The 24670-nt window shown below is 44.0% G+C and overlaps 1 protein-coding gene across 6 annotated transcripts in view; it reads left to right on the top strand.

Annotated features, from left to right (window-relative positions):
* Positions 1 to 12385: 12385 nt before the first annotated feature.
* Positions 12386 to 24670, top strand: part of SASH1 (SAM and SH3 domain containing 1) — a 568005-nt gene continuing 555720 nt past the window's right edge. For 2 of the 6 annotated variants that reach the window (XM_072141341.1, XM_072141338.1), the window contains exon 1: positions 12685 to 14027. In XM_072141341.1, the coding sequence (XP_071997442.1) occupies positions 13563 to 14027 (465 nt within the window). In that variant the 5' untranslated portion in view covers positions 12685 to 13562. Of the gene's footprint in view, positions 14028 to 24670 lie in introns of all 6 variants that reach the window. The other 4 variants (XM_072141344.1, XM_072141343.1, XM_072141332.1 and 1 more) reach the window with 4 other exon arrangements.

Below are 24670 nucleotides of genomic sequence, written 5' to 3'. Positions count from 1 at the left end.
ACATTCAGCTGTCCTCAGTTGGCTTTAGTCCCTCCAGGGGTAATAGCACAGTCCATTGTTATCAGATGCAGGTTGTTTATCCAGAAATCATTATTAGTAGAATTTATAGATTAGTAGACATTTATGGCCTAGTTCTCCTTCTGTCCACAAAAACCTTTACATTGTCTCAAGTCACATCAGTGCATCTCAGTGCACATTTCATAAATTTATATATACATCACGCTGACAATATATAAATTATATTTTATAGATGTGTGTGCAAATATTCACACCAACATAAGTACAATGCATGTCAGATATAAAACCAATTAACCAGTTAACCAGCAACCCCAAGTTCGTCCACGACGTCTACCTTGCTTGGCTCCAGCTTTCCAAAGGTTGCTCGAGCCTCCAGTCGTACCATCTGCAGAGGAGCCTATGCAGATGGACAGAGCTCTGCTGTCCTCCCAGGAAGGAGCCAGGCGACTTCAGGAGAACCTCTGTCTCTACTTTGCCAGCCCGGATCACTTCCTTCAGACCTAGGGCTCTTTGGAGAAGCGTCCCTAGGTGCCAATTCCATCAGAAGAGTCTACCATTCCTTGGATATATTGGGGCAGATTTACTTACCCGGCCCATTCGCGATCCAGCGGCGCGTTCTCTGAACAGGATTCGGGTCCGGACAGGATTTATGAAGGTAGTTCCTCCGCCGTCCACCAGGTGGTGCTGCGCTGAAAATCAACTGAACGCGCCGGAATACACCGAGCTGGACCAGGTGAAGGTAAGTGCGTCCCAAACGACACAATTTCGGTTTTTAAATGCGGCGGTTTTTCCGAATACGTCGGGTTTTTGTTCGGCCACGCCCCCCCGATTTCCGTCGCGTGCATGCCAGCGCCGATGCGCCACAATCCGATCACGTGCGCCAAAATCCCGGGGCAATTCAGGTACAAACGGCCCAAATCGGAAATATTCGGGTAACACGTCGGGAAAACGCGAATCGGGCCCTTAGTAAATGACCCCCATTATGCGAGGAAAGGGAAAAAGACGGGGTCGAATAGTGAGACGCGCTACATCCAAAGTGATATTATTAGTTTTATTGGAAAGTAGGACTACACGTTTCAACACCGTAATGGCGTCTTCATCAGGTCAAACACTGTACAATGGTTAAAAAGATGATTCATATACACACATATGAATAGACATGTATAGAATTAGACATATATAGGATTATTGTTTAGACATGTGTAGAGGCTAAAGAATATAGATGATTAAATAGATAAATAAATAAATGAGCAGATGATAGTATGAACAATAAATGATTAAATAGTTTGAGTAAATTGAGTAAATACATGAATAAGCTAGCGGATGGGTAATGAATGAATATATAAATAATTAAATAAATGAATAAATAGATAATTAAATTAAATTAATAAATAATAAATTAATAAATTAATTGATAAATTGAATGGATTGGTAGAGATGTGAATGGTAAGGTATGTAGGGTGTGGAGTGGAAGTACCTGCAGGAGGTCCTGCTGTTTCTGTGGCAGGATCTATGCTGCCTAGGTGTCCGATCCTGGTGGGGGAGGAAGGGTACAAATGAAGCCGAAATTCAGGGGGAGCAGATGGGGTCCGGGTGTTCAAGTGTGGGAGATACTTACAGCGGTATTCAGTGCAGCAGGGAGAAGTCTGCGTGCTGTCACTGGCGCGGGATGAACAGGGCGCGTGCCGAGAAGACACGCGGTTTTTATTGATTGACAGCCGGACTGGTGTGGTGACAATGCGCATGCGCAGGTCACGGAGCGGAGATAGGATGAATGGGAGTGTGAGATGGGCTGATGAGATGATTTGCATGAGAGGAAGAAGATGCTGACAATACTTATTATAGGTGATTAATTTGAATGTAAATGAGTGGGAATTAAATAATGGAGGAAATAGTCAGATTGAACTAGTAAATGTGTGGCTATGTAAATATGGACATAGATGAGGGGATGTTAGGAGGGCTGACACAGTGTGGCTGTGTAACACAGGATAAGAGTAGTCTTACATGAGAATTAATGATATACTTATACATACAAAACGTACCACATAAACACATGTATATATATAAAAAATTTTTTGTATGTATAAGTATTCTTTTCATTTTCTTCATTCAACCATGTACTCTTTTTTGCCAAAAATGTTCATCCCGCGCCAGTGACAGCACGCAGCCTTCTCCCTGCTGCACTGAATACCGCGGTAAGTATCTCCCACACTTGAACACCCGGACCCCATCTGCTCCCCCTGAATTTCGGCTTCATTTGTACCCTTCCTTTGTACCCTATTCTTTAGCCTCTACACATGTCTAAACAATAATCCTATATATGTCTAATTCTATACATGTCTATTCATATGTCTAATTCTATACATGTCTATTCATATGTCTGTATACTGTGTATATGAATCATCATTGTTTTACTAAACCACTGTTTTTACGAAATCTTGTGTCCTGTAAAGCTCACCTATTACTAACCATAACACGTCATGTTCTGTTTCTGTTTTTGTCTCGTATTATGTAATTGTACAGTATTTGACCTGATGAAGACGCCATTACGGTGTTGAAACGCGTAGTCCTACTTTCCAATAAAACTAATAATATCACTTTGGATGTAGCGCGTCTCACTATTCGACCCCGTCTTTTTCCCTTTCCTCGCACACTTTATCTGGATCCATATTCCAGCTCCGGGGCCTGACGCTGCAACTCCAACCCAACACACCCCTCCCCTATTTTTGTGCACACATCACTTGGCGCCTGGCTCGAAACAAATCCCCCACAATTTTTTCTTCCTCTTGGATATATTATCTCGGACAAGGGACTCCAGATGGATCCTGCCAAGGTGTCTGCAGTACTTCAGCGGCCACGTCCTGTGGGACTACGAGCTATCCAGAGATTCCTGGGCTTCGCCAATTACTACCCGCAGTTTATCCCACATTTCTCCTTCCTGGTATCTCCCATTGTGGCGCTGACCAAAAAGAATGCCAATCATAAGCTCTGGTCTCTCGTGGCTGAAGACACTTTCACAAAGCTAAAATCTGCCTTTTCATCTGCTCCCGTTCTCACCCAGCCTGACACTGAGAAACCATTCCTCCTAGAGGTTGACGCCTCATCCATTGGAGCTGGAGCCGTTCGCACACAGAAGGGTCCCAAGGGCCGTACTCACTCCTGTAGGTTCTTCTCCATGACCTTTTCAGCCGCAGAACGGGATTACTCTATTGGTGATCGGGGGCTTCTGGCTATTAAACTCGCTTTGGAGGAATGGAGTTATCTTCTGGAGGGTGCTCCTCATCCAGTCAGTGTCTATACTGATCATAAAAACCTTCTCTATCTCCAGACTGCACAGTGACTCAATCCATGCCTAGCTCGATGGTCACTTTTCTTTTCCCTTTTAATTTCTTTATACATTTCTGCCCGTCTGAGAGCAACATCAAGGCTGACGCCCTCTCTCGTGCCTCCGATGTAATTGGGAAGGAACCGTTTTCGCGGCATGTCATCCCACTTGAGCGACTGGTACTGGCCGCGCCTGTGGATCTTCGACATCTACCTTCTGGCAAGACTTATGTGCGTCCTGCTTTCCGGAGGGAAGTTCTGACTTGGGGACATTGCTTGAGTGTGCCTGGGCATCCTGAAATGCAGCACTCTCTCGCCCTCATTTCCTGATTCTACTGGTGGCCAGATCTGGCCAAGGATTTTTGGAACTTTGTGTGTTCTTGTGCTTCCTGTGCCCGGAATAAGCCGCCACACGCCTCAAACCTGCTGGTCTTCTTTCACCGTTGCCAATAGCCAGCTGCCCGTGGACTCACGTGGCTCTGGACTTTATCACAGACTTACCGCCTTCAACAGGCAACACCATCATCTGGGTGGTATTCGTTTTTCTAAAATGTCTCATTTTGTTCCGCTGCCAGGTCTGCCGTCTGCTCCAGCTAGTTCTTCACCCACAGCTTTCGCCTACATGGACTTCCATTGCACATCGTCCCGGACCGAGGGGTCCAGTTTGTCTTCCGCTTCTGGCAATCCCTGTGTAATCAGCTGCCGGTGAAATTAGACTTCTCTTCTGCGTACCATCTGCAGTCTAATGGACAGTTGAGAGAGTTAACCAAACTCTGGGCTGTTCCTGCGTCATTGTGTCTCTGTCCGTCAGGACGACTAGTCCACTTTGCTACCATGGGCAGAGTTCTCATATTACTCCCTGGACTCGGAGTCTGACGGTGCCTCTCCTTTCTTTGTTGTATATGGAAGACATCCACGTCCACCCCTACCTCTCTCCATGTCTGCTGATGTTCCTGCTGTGGTAGCAGACCTTAAAACTATAATAATAATAAGTCTTTATTTATATAGCGCACACAGTTTACGCAGCGCTGCACAAATCATGTCAAATTGGTCCCTGTCCCCATGGGGCTCACTAAACATCCTAACAGTATGTTTTGGAGTGTGGGAGGAAACCGGAGTACCCGGAGGAAACCCATGCAAACACGGAGAGAACATACAAACTCTTTGCAGATGTTGACCCTGGGTGGGATTCGAACCCAGTACCCCAGTGCTGCAAGGCAGAAGTGCTACTCACTCAGCCACCGTGCTGCCCTGGGAACAGACTCATCAGTCCCTGCTTTGAGCGTCCATCCGCACCAAAACGTAGGCCGATAAGAAACGCAAGTCTCCTCCCATCTTCCCTCCAGGGATAGAGTGTGTCTGTCTTCAAAATATTTCAACAAAAAAATTTCCTCTCCAAGACAAGTTTGCTATAGATAACTCTATACCACATGAGTCCCTAGACCGCACCTATACGAAAGCACCACTAGGTGGCTGTAGAGTATTCTTAAGTAAATATATTTCATTATTTCAATCAAAATAAAATTATGCCACAATTTTACAACAAATAATAGAAAAGAGTTGTTTCTAAAGAAGCCAAAAAAGTTTTTAAATAAAGGCAAGTAGAAGGAAAAGTACAAAAGAAAAATGAAAGAGATTAAAATATGCAAAGGAGAGCGGGCGTCTTCAAACTTTAAATCAGTTGTGAAGGTCTGACATTAAAGATACAAAGATTTCTGGCAATGGCTCCTAATTGTATAGTTTTTGAACAGTACCACTGAAAGTTCTGTCCCTTTTGAAAAGCAATTACAAAGGTATGTACCAGTATAGCCTAATCGCTTCTATTTACCTGTTCAATATAGGTGTAATGGCGAGGAGCCAGCGTACAGACCCCAAAGAGAAGACCCGGCGTCCAGGGATACACCCTCGACACGTGTTTCGCCGATTGGCTTTGTCAAAATATGTCCGGATAAAGATTACCAGCTTAAAGCTTGGTCCTCGCTATCTGGGTCCATTAGAGGTGCTGAAGTGCATCAACCCCATGCCCCATGGCTGCACCTGCCTTCCACCATGCGCATCCCACACTCCATGTCTGCTTGGTCAAGTCTGTCATCCTGAACCGCTTCTCCCGGCAACTACATCCCCCCACTCCACAAACACCTATGAGGTAAAGGAGATCCCTGACATGAAAACGGTAAGGGGGAAGCGGTTCTTGGTTTACTGGAAGGGGTTCGGGCCAGAAGAGCGGTCTTGGGAGCCAGAGGACAATATCTCCTGCAGAGATTCCTCCAGCCCAGGAAGAGGGGGAGGCCGAAGAGGGGGGCGGGGGGTACCGTCTCTGCACCCGCCAGCGCATCGCACGCACAGCTCACCTGTCTCGCTCCCGTCTGGTGTGCGCGCGCGTCCCTGACTGCTAGGGCGCGCATGCGCCTGCCTCTCAAAATTAAAAAGGCCAACGGGTCATTAATTGGCGCTCGTCATTTCCTCAAAATTCTATAAATGCCTGCATCTTCCTGTAAGCCCTGCCAGATCTTTGTGCCTCACAGCCTTAGAAAAAGCTCCCAAGCGATATTCCTGCATTTCTGTGTATTCCTGCGTTCCTGTGTGTTCCTTCTCCTGAGTCCTGTGTTGCTGTGTTACCAGAGTTCCCATCTGCCTGGACCTCCCGTTGCTGACCCCGGATTTGGACTTGACCTTGCATCTCTGCCGCCTGCCCTGATCCTTGATGGTCCAACTAAACGCAGACCGGATGGAATAGCATGCCACTGCAAGATGCTGTGGTAACCATGCTGGTTCAGTGTACCTTTTGATTAATTAATTTTGAATTAAATCCCCAACCGTGTCACCAGCAAAGCACCCCCACACCATCAGACCTCCTCCTTCATGCTTCACGGTGGGAACCAGGCATGTAGAGTCTATTCGTTCACCTTTTCTGCGTTGCACAAAAACACAGTGGTTGGAACCAAAAATCTCAAATTCTGAGCTGCTGTTAACCTACGATTTCTGAGGCTGGTGACTTGGATGAACTTATCCTCCACAGTAAAGGTGACTCTTGGTCTTCCTTTCCTGGGGGTGAGGGGTCCTCATGTGAGCCAGTTTCTTTGTAGTGCTTGATGGTTTTTGCAACTGCACTTTCAAAGTTTTCCCAATTTTTATGGACTGACTGACCTGCATTTCTTAAAGGAAATTTACCACTTGAAGTGGCAGGTATAAGGGGGAACTACCGAGCACCAGCTCAGGATGAGCTGGTGCCGGAGCTTAGTTTTGTTAGTGTTTTAAACCGCAGTATCGTGGTTTAAAACACTTTTTAAACTTTATGGCCGAAGCTGCTTCGGCCATAAAGTTTAAAAAGTGTTTTAAACTGCGATACTGCGGTTTAAAACACTAACAAAACTAAGCTCCGGCACCAGCTCACCCTGTGCTGGTGCTCGGTAGTTCCCCCTTATACCTGCCACTTCAAGTGGTAGGTTTCCTTTAAAGTAATGATGGACTTCACATAGCTGTTTTTTTCTAGCCATAATACCGATTCTAACAGTCTATTCAGTAGGTCTATTCAGCTGTGTATCCACCTGACTTCTACACAACACCACTGATGGTCCCAACCCCATTTATAAGGCTGAAATCCAACTTACCAAACCTGACAGGGTACACCTGCGATGTGAAAACCTTTTCTGGTGACTACATCTTGAAGCTCATCAAGAGATTGCCAGGAGTGTGCAAAGCAGTAATTGAAGCAAAAGGAACCTAGAATACAAGATATATTTTCAGTTGTTTCACACTTTTTTGTTATTTATATAATTCCAAACGTGTTATTCCATAGTTTTGATGCCGTCTTTGTGAAGCTACAATTTTTATAGTCATGAAAATACAGAAAACTCTTTGAATGAGAAGGTGTGTCTAAACTTTTGGTCTGTACTGTAGCTTTGTGAGTAAGACTTCTATAAAATGCATGCAGAATGCCTGCTATATTGAGGATTTGTGAATATACACTGTTTACCTGTTAAACATGTCTAAATATTACATCCTTTGCGTTAGACATTTGCGTTAGTCAAAAAGAAACACATCAATTGCTGTCTGTAGAGGGCACTGCAAGCCTATTTTAATGTACTTTGTGGCTAGTGTAGCCTCATAATAGAACAATTCCTTTAAAAAAAATACAGGAATATCAGGAATATTGAAAGTGCATTGACACATATGGGACGTAACAATAATTGCAGGAATTTTAGTAGAATGAGGCTCAATACACCCCTCACAATATTTGATAAACAAACTACAGTATACAGTATAGCCAGTGGTTTAATGGGCTTAAACGTTTAAACGTTTAAGCATTTTGTCAGATATTTTGCCCCAAATGGAGATTACTTACTATTCTAAACCATTTTTATCAGTGATGTTTTTTTCTCAGTGTCTTTAATTTTTCCAACTGGCATTAGTTTTAATATTATTTTTTTATATTTCAGATATAAAGAAGCTTTTTCTTTACTGCTAATGCACAGATATCACACAAATGTCATCCATCCATCTTCTAATCTGAGAATCAAACCAAAGAAGCCCACACTGTGATTTTCTTTGCACTGACCATTCCCTAAAGCATGTTACCCACGAGCAAATATGGTCTGATAAACTCGCTCCATGCACTTGTGGGATTTACTGGACTGAACTTAGAATCACTGAACTCAACTCAGCATTTCAGTTCAGTGATTCTAGGTTCAGTACAGTAAATCCTGCAGAGTGGGAACAAACCTGCTCATAGGCAACAGATCTAAATCAGATCTTTAGCTATCCCTATTCAACTTTATATGTCAGAGTACAGTCTGTGCCCCTTATTCCGTCTCAGCCCAATCACTGCCATCGGAATGGGCCCTTAGGGTGAAGGTAAAAAATATTTGTCTAAAAGCATAAATTGTCTCATCCATGTAATATGAAGGTTTGTTAGTGTTAATGCGGCAATCAATATCCATTGTCATTAGATAAAAGCACAACAGTTGTTAATTCAAATTTGCTGATATTGCAGCTTTTTCTAAATTTGCGTTGTGCCATTCCTTTGTTATTCATCCTGAAATAGTACAAATGAAGATATATGTATACATCCAAATCATATCAGAACCGTGTTATGGATAAAATTTGTCAGCAAAGTAAGATATAAGTGGATGCCAATTAATGGATCCATTCCAATTACTTTCAGCAAAAAAGTTAAATAGAAGTAGATTCAAGTTTACCTCTTCATTTATGCAATAAACCTTAGATCTCAAAAGAATAACACTTTGTTAAAGTGGGGCAAAAGTGATAGCTTTTTTAAACATTAGGTTCTATAGCAGTGATGGCGAACCTTTTGGAGACAGAGTGCCCAAGCTACAACAAAAACACACATATATGTCGCACAGTGCCAACATGACAAAGCAGTAACTTATTGATCCCTGCTGTATCACAGGTTTTAATCGTATTGGTGTCCAGAGTTCATCAATACAATCGAAAGATGATGGAGAAAATTGTATTGTAGCTTTTCTGCTGGGTCCCCTGAAGAGAAAGAATCAGGGGAGCCAGAGCAGGATCTCCAATGACAATCCATCTCTATCCACACCTTCTTGCTCCTCCTGTAGTTCTGGCAGCCAATGATGTTGCTTTAAAATAGAACTGGGCATGGCACTTTCTGGTCTGTATTGGACCACCGAAGAAAGTCTTGAGTCCTATCTGGCAAACTCTGTGTTGGGTTGAAGGCCTGGGTGCCCACAGAAAGGGCTCTGAATGCCACCTCCGGCACCCGTGCCATAGGTTCGCCACCACTGTTCTATAGTATATGTTACTATGGCTCACATTTACTAAGGTCCTTGTGCCAGTTTTCTGGTGGACTTTCCACATTCTTTTCAGTGCAAACTGCTTTCACATGTATTTAAGAAGTGTCCGAGGCACATTTCTGGCACATGCGACATAATTGTGGTGCACGCTGCACTATACCCGTTGCAACACAAAATTCTCCACTGAAATGGGCGTTCCTGTGCTCAGTCGGACCATGCGCCACATTTAACATGCAAAGTCTGACAGAATTGTGTTTCCACGCCCGATGTTAAAGGTGCACCAAAAAATAAAGTGGTGCTCTCTGTCGGAGCAGCGCAGGGGTTGCCAGATTCATGAAGAACTGGCGAACTCTGCACTATACACAGGCAACCTGCACATTCTGCAGTTTTAACAGTTTTTAGTAAATGCGGGCCTCTATCTATTTAATGAACTCCATAGCATGATCTGAATGGGTCCTAATATATGAGATATGCCACTAAGGATACCAAGACTGGCAACATCTAAATGGTCTTATTTGTGATGTTGAAGCTGTGTATCCACCTGAATGCAAAATTGCAAGTATTCCTCAATGATAATCTCCATTGAAACTCAGGTGTCCTTCAAGTGTGAACTTTTTAGCAGCAGTAATTTGACAATGAGAACTAAACTTTGTATTAATATAATAAATAACCATATATTAGGCCAAGTGCCCAGCAGATGTTGAACTTTTCTTACCCTTAAAGGGGTTGTCCATTTTCAGCAAATAATTTATATTGTTTGTGTAAGGAAAAGTTATACAATTTTCTGATATACTTTCTATATCGGTTCCTCACTGTTTTCTAGATCTCTGCTTGCTTTGCTTCTTTAGAAAGCTTCTAAGTTTACTTCCAGTAGATAAAATCTGTTCATGGTGATGTGTTACGCATGCAGTGTATGAGCCATTATTATCAAACAACTCCTATTACTCTCTGTGATAATAACGGCTTGTTTACCTGCCTGTCCATCACATCACATGGAAAGATTCTTACCACTGGAAGTAGAAGCTTTCTATAGAAGTACAGCAAGCAAGGTTCTTGAAAACCATGAGGAATTGATATAGAAAGTATATTGAAGATATTGATAACATTTCATTACACAAATTATGTCAATTATTTACTGAAAGTGGCCAATCCCTTTAAACCAATCAAAATGACTTTTTGCAGCAGAGTTTCCAGCATGTAGTATATCTACTCTCAAATAGCATGGCTATGTGAAAGGAGTCTGGAAATGGGCAAACATCTTACCAGTCTTTTATAGAAACATACATATACTGTACAGGCGGTCCCCTACTTAAGAACACTCGACTTACATAAGACCCCTAGTTACAAACGGACCTCTGAATATTGGTAATTTATTGTACTTTAGTCCTAGGCTACAATAATCAGCTGTAACAGTTATCACAGGTGTCTGTAATGAAGATTTATTGTTAATATCGATTCTTATGACAACACAACATTTTTAAAATCCAATTGTCGCAGAGACCAAAAAAGTTCTGGCTGGGATTACAGTGATAAAATATACAGTTCCGACTTACATACAAATTCAACTTAAGAACAAACCTACAGACCCTATCTTGTATGTAACCCGGGGACTGCCTGTATATTGGTCACACCTGCTGTTGGATGGCAATAAAGACAGACCCCACCTTCTAAAATTTGAATGTCTATGTTCTCAATCTAGGGTTTACTTTTTGGAGAGTAATTTCAAAAACATTTGTTATTTAAATTTGCATGTTATTTTCTATGCTGTGTACAGTGCAGGAGCACACTACAAGAGCTGACAGCACCACATTGTAGAAACAAACACATGAGTTTGGACATGAATGGTCAAGCACGAGAATGTCTAGACTCTGACTGTGCACTTTTCACAGTGACCACCAGATACAATAACGAAAAGCTGCTGGCACATCTATCTCCGACAATGCCTGCTTTGATAGATTTATACTGTAAATAAAATAACTTGTCCCCTCTATCAAAGGTACCGTGTTCCCTGTTACAAGTTCACAACAGGTGTCACATCCTTTCTGTAGAAAACAATCTACAAAGACTTTACAACTTGGAATGTGTGAGAGCTATAAAACTTTTATAAGAACACCTTGAAAAAATGTTTGCAGCTATTGAGGATTTATGCTGGATATGTTCTTTATATTGACCGTAATATTAGCTTTACTGAAGTTGCTATTGACACACATTATCAGGCCCCCCAAGCCCCCCTTACCGATGAATCCAACTGTGCATTTATAGTTATTATTTTAATTGTTGAACCTTAATGACACCTTTGTCACCCACCAGGTCTTAAGGCATTTTTTGTCCTCTATGTCCAATTATTGCTCCATGTAGAAATGCCAGTGATTGGCTAAGAAATGAGTTAATACTATTCAGAATGAGCAATCACACATACAGCTCGAATCAGTCCTAGTAATGGAAATAAATAAGAATGCTGCCTGATTTCATAGATATTTTCAGCTGGTGCTCCTCCCACTTGAGCATCGGTTCACGTTAGACAGGGGTTGCTCTGAACATAATCACTGCGGGTTAGCTGCAGTGACATTGCTATCAACTAAACCGCAGTCATTTTGAGTCACGTGAAAGTGGTTGAACCCTGCCCCTCCACATAGTTAAATTGTGGCTGAAAGTGGCGTCAGAAATCAGGAGTCGTGGGTTGTTTTTTGCTGCAGACAGAATAATTGCAATTTCGTTCCTCTGCCTAAAGGGGCTCTTATAAAGGATTAAAGGGGTTGTCTGATAGTAAGTAAAAATTGTGAGTTGGCTGGGGGGGCTGTACAAAAAAATAAATTTGTACTTCCTGCACCACGGTTCCTCCGGCCGAGCCACTGTTTCTTTACAGAGGCATGTCAGCTCTGCTCCGAGAACTTCCAGGTGGCCGGGCACGCCCACTCGTCAACTATGTCCCAGTGGCTGATACAGCGTAAACCAACAGGCAGTCAGGATCAATGAGGCTTCACGAAAAACACATTTTTACCATGTTCTTGTGCAGGTATGAGTTAATTTTTTAAGTTGGATTTTTTTTTTTAGAAAATTGAATTACAGCTCAATATAGCACCTAAAATGATATCTAACTTCTACTATTATAACATTAACAAACAACAGTATAAACAACTAAAAAACCATTTGAACAGCTGTCAGGGAGCAGTTTGCTTTGAATTTAATGCACTGCCTTTGTAACATGAAATATATTATAAATGTTGCTGCAGTTAACGGGTTAAGGACTGTGTTTAGATGTCAGTTCTGGCCACTAATATCAGAACAGTGTTACTGAACAGTGTGGCTGAAGCCTCATCTTTAAGATTCTTAAGTGAACATTTTTCTAAAGGCTTCAATATGCCTTTTTTGTATGAATGAGACTGGAATAAAACAGAAAATGTAAAGAATAATTAGCATTTGTACCGTGAAAGCAAGACACATTAAAAGCGAGATAAAAGACTCCTTCTAAAGAAGAGTGAATGACACAAATAACCTTATGGAAGCAGACTGTCCACAGCCAAATTGCCTGTTGTATTCCCTTGCAGATTAATCCTGAATCTAAGTCCCCTCCCCACATCCACACACACACAGCAGAGGCTGCCGGCTGAACCGCACTTGTAATCCTCTCTCGGAAGCGGCTGCAAATGTAATCTGGAACAATAAATAAAAAATTGTGTGTAGCCAGTATTGTGCAAGGAACAAGCAGAAGCTAGAAGGAACTATTCGGCCAGGTTGTAAAAATAAGGAAAGGTGTGGCCAGAGGATGAAAGAAGCCAACAAGCTGCCGGCTAACCTAAGATTATATTGAATGATTTTTTTTACTGGAGTGTATTGACTGGTGGAGAAGCAAGAAGTGTGTCTGGCATCCCAGAGATGAAGGCAGGGCGGGAGGAGAGAAGCAAACTGTTAAGAAGAGCGTGGAAGATACAACCTCACAGGATTTCTCTGGCATACTAGAGCGGAATACAGAAGCTAATGTGAGCAGCATGGAAATAAAAAAGTAGCAGCGTGCCGCTCGATGCTAACTTGTTTGGGAAATATTTAGGAACATGGCATCAGGGTGGTGCCTGCATTGAATTCTTCCTGCACTGTATCAGCAATGTAAAAGCAGGAGAGAGCTGAGATGTAAACTGTTTACTCCTGATCTGAGGAAAAGCACAGAACTATCAGTATCCACAGTTTGTTCTGGGGATTACAGTTATATTTCCAGTCCATGGACCGGACACATCCTAGCTACAGAATGACATGGACCATCGGGTACCTGTGCGGCGCAGTCTCTCACTGCTATTTCCCAACTGTGTAAAGAGTTGTCCTTTACCAATCCTTACTGGACTGTGATTTTCATCTTTTTCAACTTTTGGATGTTTTATTTCATCATTTATGTTTTGGAAATAAGTTGCCTATTTGTCCTTAATAGAATATTTTCCAGCTTTTTTACTCAACATGTGTGCAAATATAGTATTTGAATGGCTTAAAGCACTGCAGCTTTCTCAGTATGCAGAATCCTTTGTGGATAATGGATATGATGATCTTGAGGTATGTAAACAGATTGGGGATCCTGATTTGGATGCCATCGGAGTGATGATCCAGCAGCATCGGAAGAAGATCCATGATGCAGTCCACAGACTGAAGGAAGAAGAGAAAGAAGCTGCAAGTGGATTATATTTCACTTTAGAACCCCAGGTAGATTCCCCTACACCTGATATCTATACTAGTCACTTGGTGGAGCAGTATGAAACCAAAGCTTGGAAAGAAGCCCAGGGTCATAAACCAGTTGCAAGGAGTAATAAAAGTGGGCAACTGAGCAAGAACTTGGTTACTTATCCTAAATTGAAGTTAAAGATCATGATAAGGGATAAACTCATCCGGGATGGAGTAAATCTCAGTAAACCACCGTTCTCCAAAAAGGTAAGATATGCATGTTAACAATATATACTATTGCAAGGTGTTTATCACAATTTACAACAATTGTTTAATTCTAATCTGAATGGAGTTATATATAATGAATCTAGTTGTAGGAATTTGTCCGTGCTATATAATGGGTCAGATTTACTCAGCTAAATGGGCCAGAATGCTGGCATAATGAACTGCAACAAACTGGCCTACACCTTTTTCCCTGTATTCAAGACCCTTTGAACAACTTGGTGCTTGTTCTGAGAGGGAATATGTGGCAGAGCTTAAAACCAACAATGTTTCCCAAAGTTGTACCAACGAATAAGTCGTGTAAAATGTAACTAAACATTCTAGAATGTCTACAATAACTTTCCACTGCTTAAGCTTTAGAAAAGATGTGTATGAATCTGCCTTAATGTACTGTAGCTTTCAACAGTAAACTTGTTGTTTCATACAGTAAAACCTTGTTGAGATGAACACAAGAATGCAGTGGAAACATAGTCACCTTGGAGGCTTGGTTCTCTTTAAGATGCTTCCACTTTTTATAGGAGGTAGTAGAATTGATAACCAAATTCTGGTCTAGAGTAGGTCCTCTCGGTCCTTTTACAATTTATTGTATTGTAGGTCACTATAAATGTCCTACTGAGTGTGTATACTCATAGTGCCTAATGGAGACATATATCTTCATAATGTATACACAATATTTAATGAGCCTCCTTTTGGGATCTCTAAATCACCTGATTGTGAAGATTGGGATCTGTTGGCACGTCCTACCTCACAGTGGGTTTTCCCAAATGACAACACTTGAGTTTTTATTTACAGCTATATACAGTAGCTCCAGTCTCCCCATTGTCTTCCTCATTAAGGTTAAATACAATGAGCTGTCTGTCTATGTCTCCCATGAGCACCAGATATGGTCGTCCACTCACTTATTTCTCGGCAGGTCATTTCAGTACGAGCTTTGGGGTCTGTTGACAATTTAAGTATAATTGGCTTTGAAACTTTCATTTGCCACAGAGATCAGTGTTCTTTTACCTCAGGGAAAACTACTGTCACATCAGACATAGACAAGCCCGTCTTTGGAAATCACTAACATGCAGCCATTTAGGAAGCAATAGAAAGTAAGGAGTGACATGTGAGTTCAATATAAAGGATAATGTAGAAAGCTTTTCTGCCTTTGTTTCTTATAAATTGGACCTAGCCAGTTTGTAAGTAATGTTTCCCTGGAAGCGTTATAGGGGATTGCAATAATTTTTCAATTCAATGGGTGTTTATAGCATGAATTTTATCACTGTTGGGAATAGCAATGGATATGTGATGTGGTCTAGCTTCAGAAGCTCGAAAATTTGGAAACCCAATGACATTGGTATGAGTTATGTATATATATATTTTCACCATGTGATGCCGTAACCTACTTTTATTCTATAAACAGAATACAGAGTTGTTCTTGCCTCAAACAAAAACCTACAGCAGGTGCAGTAAAAATAAATCCCACATTGGGTGTAAATTTGTTGACCAGTGAAAAGGCAGATTATGCATGGATTTTTCAGGTTCATTGTGCTTAGTTTGGCAGGTGAGGACACCAGTGGTAAACTGGTGGAAGTCTCTGCAGTTCTGCACATTCCAGGAATGGTTTCAGAACAGATTAGTTTGGATTCTAAATGTGTTTTGAGGAATGTGCTGTCTTTCTACACACAGAAGGGAGTGATTATTATATAGGATATACAATTCCATGGGTGACATTTATCAGGATTTGTATGGCAGTTCTGGGCATACAAACCCTGAAATATTCGCATGATAGGGTGAGAAGGGGGGCACAGCCGGCAGCAGAGTGGGCAGGCGTTAGGTGTTCCTGCCATGTGTCTGCTGATTCGCTACAACTATCCAGTTTCAAGGTAATTTACTCTACAGGACAAATCTCAAAAAAGCAACCCCCAACCCCCCATTAATATTTATTTGTAAATAATTGTAAATTGTAAATCAATCCTCCTCAAATAAAAATATTACATACAGGGCCTCCGGATGTATTAATTATAGTGTATGCAGCGCCATCCCACTACATTGGTCTACACATTGGGGACACATGAGAAATTGAAATAATTTTAGGGGGCCGAACTAATATAACTACATACTCAATACCTAATGCCCCCTCTCATTGCACCCCATTCATAATGCCCCCTTTCATTATGCCCCCATATCTCTTTAGAACCCCCATTTATAATGCCCTCTTTCATTATGCCACCATCTCTCATTATGACCCCCATTCATGCCCTCTCTCATTATGCCCCTTCTCATTATTCCAACATTTATAATGTCCCCTTTCATTATGCCCCCATCCAAAATGCCCCCTCTTATTATGCCCCCATTCATAATGCCTGCTCTTATTATGCCTCATTCATAATGCACAATTCCTGATCCTGCATCCGGTTCATGCGATACAGCGCCCCCTGCTCTACTGACGAGCCTGCTAAGTATCTTTGACTGGCTAACTTGACCACCTGCCACAATCAAAGTCAAAAATACTTTGCAGTGGCCCTTGGGCCGCAACATGCCTGCCTCTGGTCTAGACAATCCTCCCAATAATTCATTTAAGCATCTGCAGTGACCCCCTTTAAATAAAACATGTACATATAGTGCCTTCCGTTACTTATTGTAATGTAGTGCAGTAAATAAAAACATCACTAGAACCACCATACCACCATACAGTAATACAGCACCAAGACAGAGCTCAATGCATAAATAAAGGACCAAACACAGGTCCAGGGTCACAGTATCATACAGTGGGGCAGATTTAGTTACCCGGTCCATTGTTGTGGTTTTTTCAAATCCGTCAGGTTTTTTATGGCCACGCCCCCCGATTTCAGTCGCGTGCATGCCGGCGTCGATGCGCCACAATCCGATCGCGTGCGGCAAAATCTTGGGGCAATTCAGGAAAAATCTGTGCAAATCGGAAATATTCGGGTAAACACGACGGGAAAACGCGCATCGGGCCCTTAGTAAATGGCCCCCAGTATCTCAAATGCTGTTACAAGGGGACTCACATAAAACTAGCACCCTAATGATAACAGAAAAAGACTACAGTTCATCATGGGTAGCACTACAGTCTTGCAGCGCTGGGATGCTGGGTTCAAGTCCTATCCAGGTCAGCATCTGCAGTTTGTATGTTCTCTCTGTGTTTGCGTGGGTTTCCTCTGGTTTCCTCCCACACTCCAAAACATACTGGTAGGTTGCTTAGATTGTGAGCCCCATGGGGACAGGGACTGATTTGGCAAGCTCTGGGCAGCGCTGTGTAATCTGTGTGCACTATTTCGATTAAATTATTATTATTATTGTTTCTGGGTTACTCTGAATGTAGTTTCTACATTAATTAAAATTTAATCAATTTAAATGAGATTCCACCTCACCACACCCCCAGAGGTTGAAAATACAGGTTCAGCTTTAGAGATTTATTTGTCACATATGTTTTTGTTTTTTGAACTGATATTTCGAAGATGTCTGCATTTTTGAACAATTTTCTAGCCTCTCTTTCTGTACTTCCACATGCCTCTGATTTTAATGGAGGAAACTATATAAAGACTGTTCTATAATGCTACGTGAAATTAATTACCGACCAAATTTTGACATACACAATGACAATACAGAACTTCTGCCTAATTTATTATCGGCGTTCCCCAAAAATAATCATTGTGTCTGATGCCAGATGATTAATCTGGTGCAGCATAAGGCTATACTCACACGAATGTGTACCCGCTGTACCGTAGCACGGCAGGCACGCGTCGGCGCCCCAGGAGAGGATGAGGGGGTGAGTGCTGGTCACGCCAGCCCCTTTCCATAGAGAAACATGGCGTACGGCGCCGTATTCCGGGGAACGTGTTCTATCTTTTCCCTGGGTACGGAACGGTACGGTGCCAACGGCTGTGTCAATGAAGGCTGAAACGTGAGTTGTACTATGCACCTCCTATTAGTTGCTCAAGTTTGCTGCAGCACAGTATTGAATGTTCTGACTCACAGATTGATATTTCTGGTGTGACCACTCCCCTTTTGCCAAGAACACGCCCCCTTTTCAGTGGCAACGGAAAACAGTCTAAAACCTTCAGTAAATGTGGCACAGGGCATTGCAAGTGCAAATTACTCCAATTTTCTTGCATTGACAGATTGATACATCTCCTATTACATCTGTGCACCACATTATTCTAGTACATTGTAGAAGCCGAAATAGAAGCAGAGGTATCATACAACACAGGTAATTAATTCCCTCCAATTACTTTTAATGGATCAGTGTTGTGGCCTTAATTTTAATAGACTGTGGCAATTTGGTAAAAAATAGAGCATGTTCCAGTCATTTTTTTCATGGATCACTCGTAGGCTATAGTTTATATAGTTTATTATAAATCAGTTTTTTGTTTTCACCATTTCACCAATAGGACTGACATCACTCCTGTTGGCCTAGACCAGTGATGGCAAACCTTTTAGAGACCGAGTGCCCAAACTACAACCAAAACCCACTTATTTACCCTGATGTGCCAATGTGCCATATTAAGCATCTTTTAATTGTATCGGCCCCCTGAGGCCACCAATACAGTTGAAAGAATGTGGGTAAATTCAGACTATCATTGTAGCTTCTCTCCAGATTCTCTCTGTTTAGGAAGAATGGTGGGTCCAGCAGGAGGCCCACAAAGATAATGCAGTTCTTTTAACACCTTCTCACTTTTCAAGCAGTTCCAAACAGTCAATAAAGTGTCGTTGTAAAATAGTGCCGAGCACAGCATCTCATAAGTTGCCTGGTACTGCAGGAAGATTTGGTCCTGTTTGGTGAACTCTGTCCTAGGTTGATGGCCTGAGTGCCCACAGAAAGGGCTCTGAGTGCCACCTCTGGCACCAGTGCCATAGGTTCGCCATCACTGGCCTAGACCATAAATAATGACGATCTATAGCAGGATTTTCAGTCCACCTGCAGAAATGTTGCAGTTCTTTCATATTGTACTCACTCTCATATTTACAGAAGGTAGCATTTGTACTGTATGTTTATATATCGTATGATATTGAACTGCTGTGTATTTGACAACATACTTCTTACCTTTTTCTACAGTGGTTGTATAGTATTTGACAGTCGTGTTTTTTTAAATTCAAGCAGCATTTTCAGGGATGTTGGGAAAAAGTGGAGAGATTTATTGAATATTTTTCATCTTAGAAAATGTTCATGTTTTATGCAACCAAAATGAATATTTCAGCACAAGTAGTTCCACTAGTTTAAACTATCAAGCAAGCTGTGAAATTCCGAAGGGGGTAGACCATTACTCTTTATTGAGAGAATATAAATGTACCCTAAAAAGTTTTGTCCCATTAAAGTAACTTTCAGGATAGATTACTGGGGTGTCGACTAGAGATGAGCGAACATGCTCGTCCGAGCTTGATGCTCGGTCGAGCATTAGGGTACTCGAAACTGCTCGTTGCTCGGACGAATACTTCGCCCGCTCGAGAAAATGGCAGCTCCCGCCAGGAGCCAGGAGACTCTGCACTCCACCCAGCATGACGTGGTACCCTTACACGTCGATAGCAGTGGTTGGCTGGCCAGATCAGGTGACCCTGGGATAGACTAGCCGCTGCCCGCGCTGCTCGGATCATTCTGTGTCTGGATGCCGCTAGGGAGAGAGCTGCTGCTGGTCAGGGAAAGCGTTAGGGTGTTCTATTAGCTTACTGTTAGGCAGGAGTGATTCTCAAAGAACCCAACAGCCCTTCTTAGGGCTACAATAACGTTCTACTTTTTTTATTTTAATTTGCGTCTAGTACCATTTTGTGAGGAATTAGCAGGGGGACTTGCTACCGTTGTGTTTAGCTCTTAGTGGCACACATATCCATAGCAAAGACCGAAGTGGGAAAATTTAGTAGGGGTTGGATTTCAATTAGGCACTAACTCAGTGTCATCTCATCTGGCATAGTAGTGTGCTTTGATACTTGGCTAGAAAATAGCCATAGGAGAATACAAAGAGCTTACTTACGCATACAGTAGCGTTCTATATATTTGATTTCTGGTTGATCTGCTGGTGGCTGTACTTTCTGCAGTGCATGTACTAGCCAATTCTGAGCAATTTGTAGTGAGACTTGCGACCGCTGTGTTCTGCGCTTAGTGACGCACATATCCATAGCAAAGACCGAAGTGGGAAAATTTAGTAGGGGTTGGATTTCAATTAGGCACTAACTCAGTGTCATCTCATCTGGCATAGTAGTGTGCTTTGATACTTGGCTAGAAAATAGCCATAGGAGAATACAAAGAGCTTACTTACGCATACAGTAGCGTTCTATATATTTGATTTCTGGTTGATCTGCTGGTGGCTGTACTTTCTGCAGTGCATGTACTAGCCAATTCTGAGCAATTTGTAGTGAGACTTGCGACCGCTGTGTTCTGCGCTTAGTGACGCACATATCCATAGCAAAGACCGAAGTGGGAAAATTTAGTAGGGGTTGGATTTCAATTAGGCACTAACTCAGTGTCATCTCATCTGGCATAGTAGTGTGCTTTGATACTTGGCTAGAAAATAGCCATAGGAGAATACAAAGAGCTTACTTACGCATACAGTAGCGTTCTATATATTTGATTTCTGGTTGATCTGCTGGTGGCTGTACTTTCTGCAGTGCATGTACTAGCCAATTCTGAGCAATTTGTAGTGAGACTTGCGACCGCTGTGTTCTGCGCTTAGTGACGCACATATCCATAGCATAGACCGAAGTGGGAAAATTTAGTAGGGGTTGGATTTCAATTAGGCACTAACTCAGTGTCATCTCATCTGGCATAGTAGTGTGCTTTGATACTTGGCTAGAAAATAGCCATAGCAATAGGATAGCATTGTTTGGTTTTAAAAACTCAAAAAAAAACAAAAAACACAAAAAAAAACAAAAAACACAAAAAAAAACAAAAAAAGTTAAAAAAAAAATAAAGTTATAACTCTCATTTTAAAAATGTTTAACCCGAGGGCTAGGGGTAGAGGACGAGGGCGGGGACGTGGGCGTCCAACTACTGCAGGGGTCAGAGGCCGTGGTCCTGGGCGGGGTGAGACACCACCCGCTGATGAGGGAGCAGGGGAACGCCGCAGAGCTACACTCCCTAGGTTCATGTCTGAAGTTACTGGGACTCGTGGTAGAGCACTGTTGAGGCCAGAACAGTGCGAACAGGTGATGTCGTGGATTGCTGACAATGCTTCGAGCAATTTGTCCACCGCCAGTCAGTCTTCCACGCAGTCCACCCATGTCACCGAAATCGCCACTCCTCCAGCTCCTGCACCTCAGCCTCCTCCCCCCCAGTCTGCCCCCTCCCAGGAAAATTTGGCATTTGAACCGGCATACTCTGAGGAACTGTTTTCTGGACCCTTCCCACAGTCACAAACCACTTGTCCGGTTGCTGCTGAGCTATTTTCCGATGCCCAGGTTTTCCACCAGTCACAGTCTGTGGGTGATGATGACCTTCTTGACGTAGTGGAAGTGTGTAAAGAGGTGTCCGACGATGAGGAGACACGGTTGTCAGACAGTGGGGAAGTTGTTGTCAGGGCAGGAAGTCCGAGGGGGGAGCAGACTGAGGGATCGGAGGATGATGAGGTGACTGACCCAAGCTGGGTTGAGAGGCCGGGTGAACACAGTGCTTCTGAGACGGAGGAGAGTCCTCGACCAGAACAGGTTGGAAGAGGCAGTGGTGGGGCCAGACGGAGAGGCAGGGCCAGAGCTGGTGCATCAGCGCCAAATGTGTCAACTAGTGAAGCTCCCGTGGCGAGGGCTCTTGCGGCGAGGGCTAGATCTTCAGAAGTCTGGAGGTTCTTTAAGGAAACACCGGATGACCGACGGACTGTGGTGTGCAACATTTGCCAAACCAGGCTCAGCAGGGGTTCCACCACTACTAGCTTAACTACCACCAGTATGCGCAGGCATATGAATGCTAAACACCCCACTCAGTGGCAACAAGCCCGTTCACCTCCGGCCGTGCACACCACTGCTCCTTCCCCTGTGTCAGCTGCTAGTCAGCCCCCTGCCCAGGACCCTGCCACAAAAACCCCATCGTCGCCTCCACGATCCTCCACAGCATCCACCAGCGTTCAGCTCTCCATACCCCAGACGCTGGAGCGGAAACGCAAATATAGTGCAACCCACCCGCACGCCCAAGCCCTTAATGTGCACATTTCCAGATTGCTAAGCCTGGAGATGCTGCCCTATAGGCTAGTAGAGACCGAGGCCTTTCGCAGCCTCATGGCGGCGGCCGCCCCTCGGTATTCGGTCCCCAGCCGCCACTACTTTTCCCGATGTGCCGTCCCAGCCCTGCACCAGCACGTGTCAGACAACATAATCCGTGCCCTGACCAACGCCGTTTCTGACAAGGTCCACCTGACCACGGACACGTGGACGAGTGCTGCCGGGCAGGGCCACTATATATCTCTGACGGCACATTGGGTTAACTTGGTGGAGGCTGGGACCGAGTCTGACCCTGGGGCTGCTCATATACTGCCGACGCCGAGGATTGCGGGGCCTACCTCGGTCCAGGTGTTTCAGGCCTACTATGCCTCCTCCTCCTCCCACCCCTCCTCCACCTCCTCCTCCGCACTACCATCCGTGGGCACGGCGCCATCAGTCGGTAGCTCTAGGCACAGCAGCAGTGCCGTCGCTAAGCGACAGCAGGCGGTGCTCAAACTGCTGAGCCTAGGCGACAAAAGGCACACCGCCCAAGAGCTATTACAGAGCATCACGGCGCAGACTGATCTGTGGCTGGCACCGCTGAACCTCAAGCCGGGAATGGTTGTGTGTGACAACGGCCGTAACCTGGTGGCGGCTCTGCAACTCGGCAGACTGACACATGTGCCATGCCTGGCCCATGTGTTAAATCTGATAGTTCAGCGTTTCCTCAAGACATACCCCAATCTGTCTGATTTGCTCACGAAGGTGCGCCGCATCTGTGCGCATTTCAGGAAGTCCAGCCCAGATGCTGCCACTCTCAGGGCAGCGCAGCGCCGCCTCCAACTGCCCGCTCACCGACTGTTGTGCGACGTGCCCACGAGGTGGAATTCAACACTGACCATGTTATCCAGAGTTTACCAGCAGCGCAGAGCGATTGTAGACTGCCAGATGTCAACTTCCACCAGAACTGGTAGTCAGGTCAGTCAGCTTCCTCAAGTCTACAATGAGGAGTGGACGTGGATGTCTGATATCTGTCAGGTGCTGAGTAACTTTGAGGAGTCAACACAGATGGTCAGTGGCGATGCCGCCATCATCAGCCTCACCATCCCGCTGCTTGGCCTGTTGAAAAACTCTCTGGTCAGCATGAAGTCGGAAGCTTTGCGCTCGTCACAAGAGACAGGGGAAGAATATTCCCTTGTTGATAGCCAAAGCACCCTCAGGTCTGTTTCTCAGCGCATATCGGAGGAGGTGGAGGTGGAGGAGGATGAGGAGGAAGAGGAGGAGAATGTTGGCGAGACACAAGAGGGGACCATTGTTGAGTCCTTTACTGTTCAGCGTGTATGGGCAGAAGAAGAGGAGTTGGAGGAGTTGGAGGAGGAGGAAATGGACAGTCAGGCCAGTGAGGGGAGTGAATTCTTACGCGTTGGTACTCTGGCGCATATGGCAGATTTCATGCTAGGCTGCCTATCCCGTGACCCTCGCGTTCAAAGAATTTATTCCAGCACCGATTACTGGGTGTTCACTCTCCTGGACCCACGGTACAAGCAAAATCTTTCCACTCTCATCCCTGCAGAGGAAAGGAGTGTGAGAATGCATGAATACCAGCAGGCCCTGGTGCACAAGCTGAAACAGTATTTCCCTTCTGACAGCGCTAGCGGCAGAGTGCGTAGTTCTGCGGGACAAGTAGCGAGGGAGAGTAGGCGAGCAGGCAGCTTGTCCAGCACTGGCAAGGGTACGCTTTACAAGGCTTTTGCCAGCTTTATGTCACCCCAGCAAGACACTGTCACCTGTCCCCAGTCTCGGCAGAGTAGGGCTGATCTTTACAGAAAGATGGTGAGGGAGTACGTAGCTGACCATACCATCGTCCTAAATGATCACACAGCTCCCTACAACTACTGGGTTTCAAAGCTGGACATGTGGCACGAACTGGCGCTGTACGCCTTGGAGGTTCTTGCCTGCCCTGCCGCTAGCGTCTTGTCCGAGCGGGTTTTCAGTGCAGCTGGTGGCATCATCACCGATAAGCGTACACGCCTGTCCACAGACAGCGCTGACAGGCTGACGCTTATTAAAATGAATAAAGGCTGGATTTCTCAGAATTTCCAATCTCCACCAGGTGAAGGAAGCTCAACCTGAATAATTGATCCACTCCTCCTCCTCCTCATTTTCCTCCTTCTCCTCCTCTTTGTACAGTAAAGCAGAGGAAAATGGCTATTTTTTGACAGGGCCCACTGGCTCTTGCTATAGTACTTCATGCATTTAATTTTTCTGGAGGGCCACCTACCCGGTCCTCTGTTTGAAACAATTTTTGTGAGTGCCACATACAGGCACTCAATCTATTCCATTTTACTGCAGGGCCACCTACCTGCTCCTCTGGTTTGAAAAATTTTTGGGACTGCCACATACAGGCACTCAATCTATTCCATTTTACTGCAGGGCCACCTACCTGCTCCTCTGGTTTGAAACATTTTTGGGACTGCCACATACAGGCACTCAATCTATTCCAT

Source organism: Engystomops pustulosus, chromosome 3 (assembly GCF_040894005.1).
Source record: "Engystomops pustulosus chromosome 3, aEngPut4.maternal, whole genome shotgun sequence".
Lineage (NCBI taxonomy): Eukaryota > Metazoa > Chordata > Amphibia > Anura > Leptodactylidae > Engystomops > Engystomops pustulosus.
Note: the sequence above shows the minus strand (reverse complement) of the source record. Positions and strands in the feature narration are given on the sequence as shown.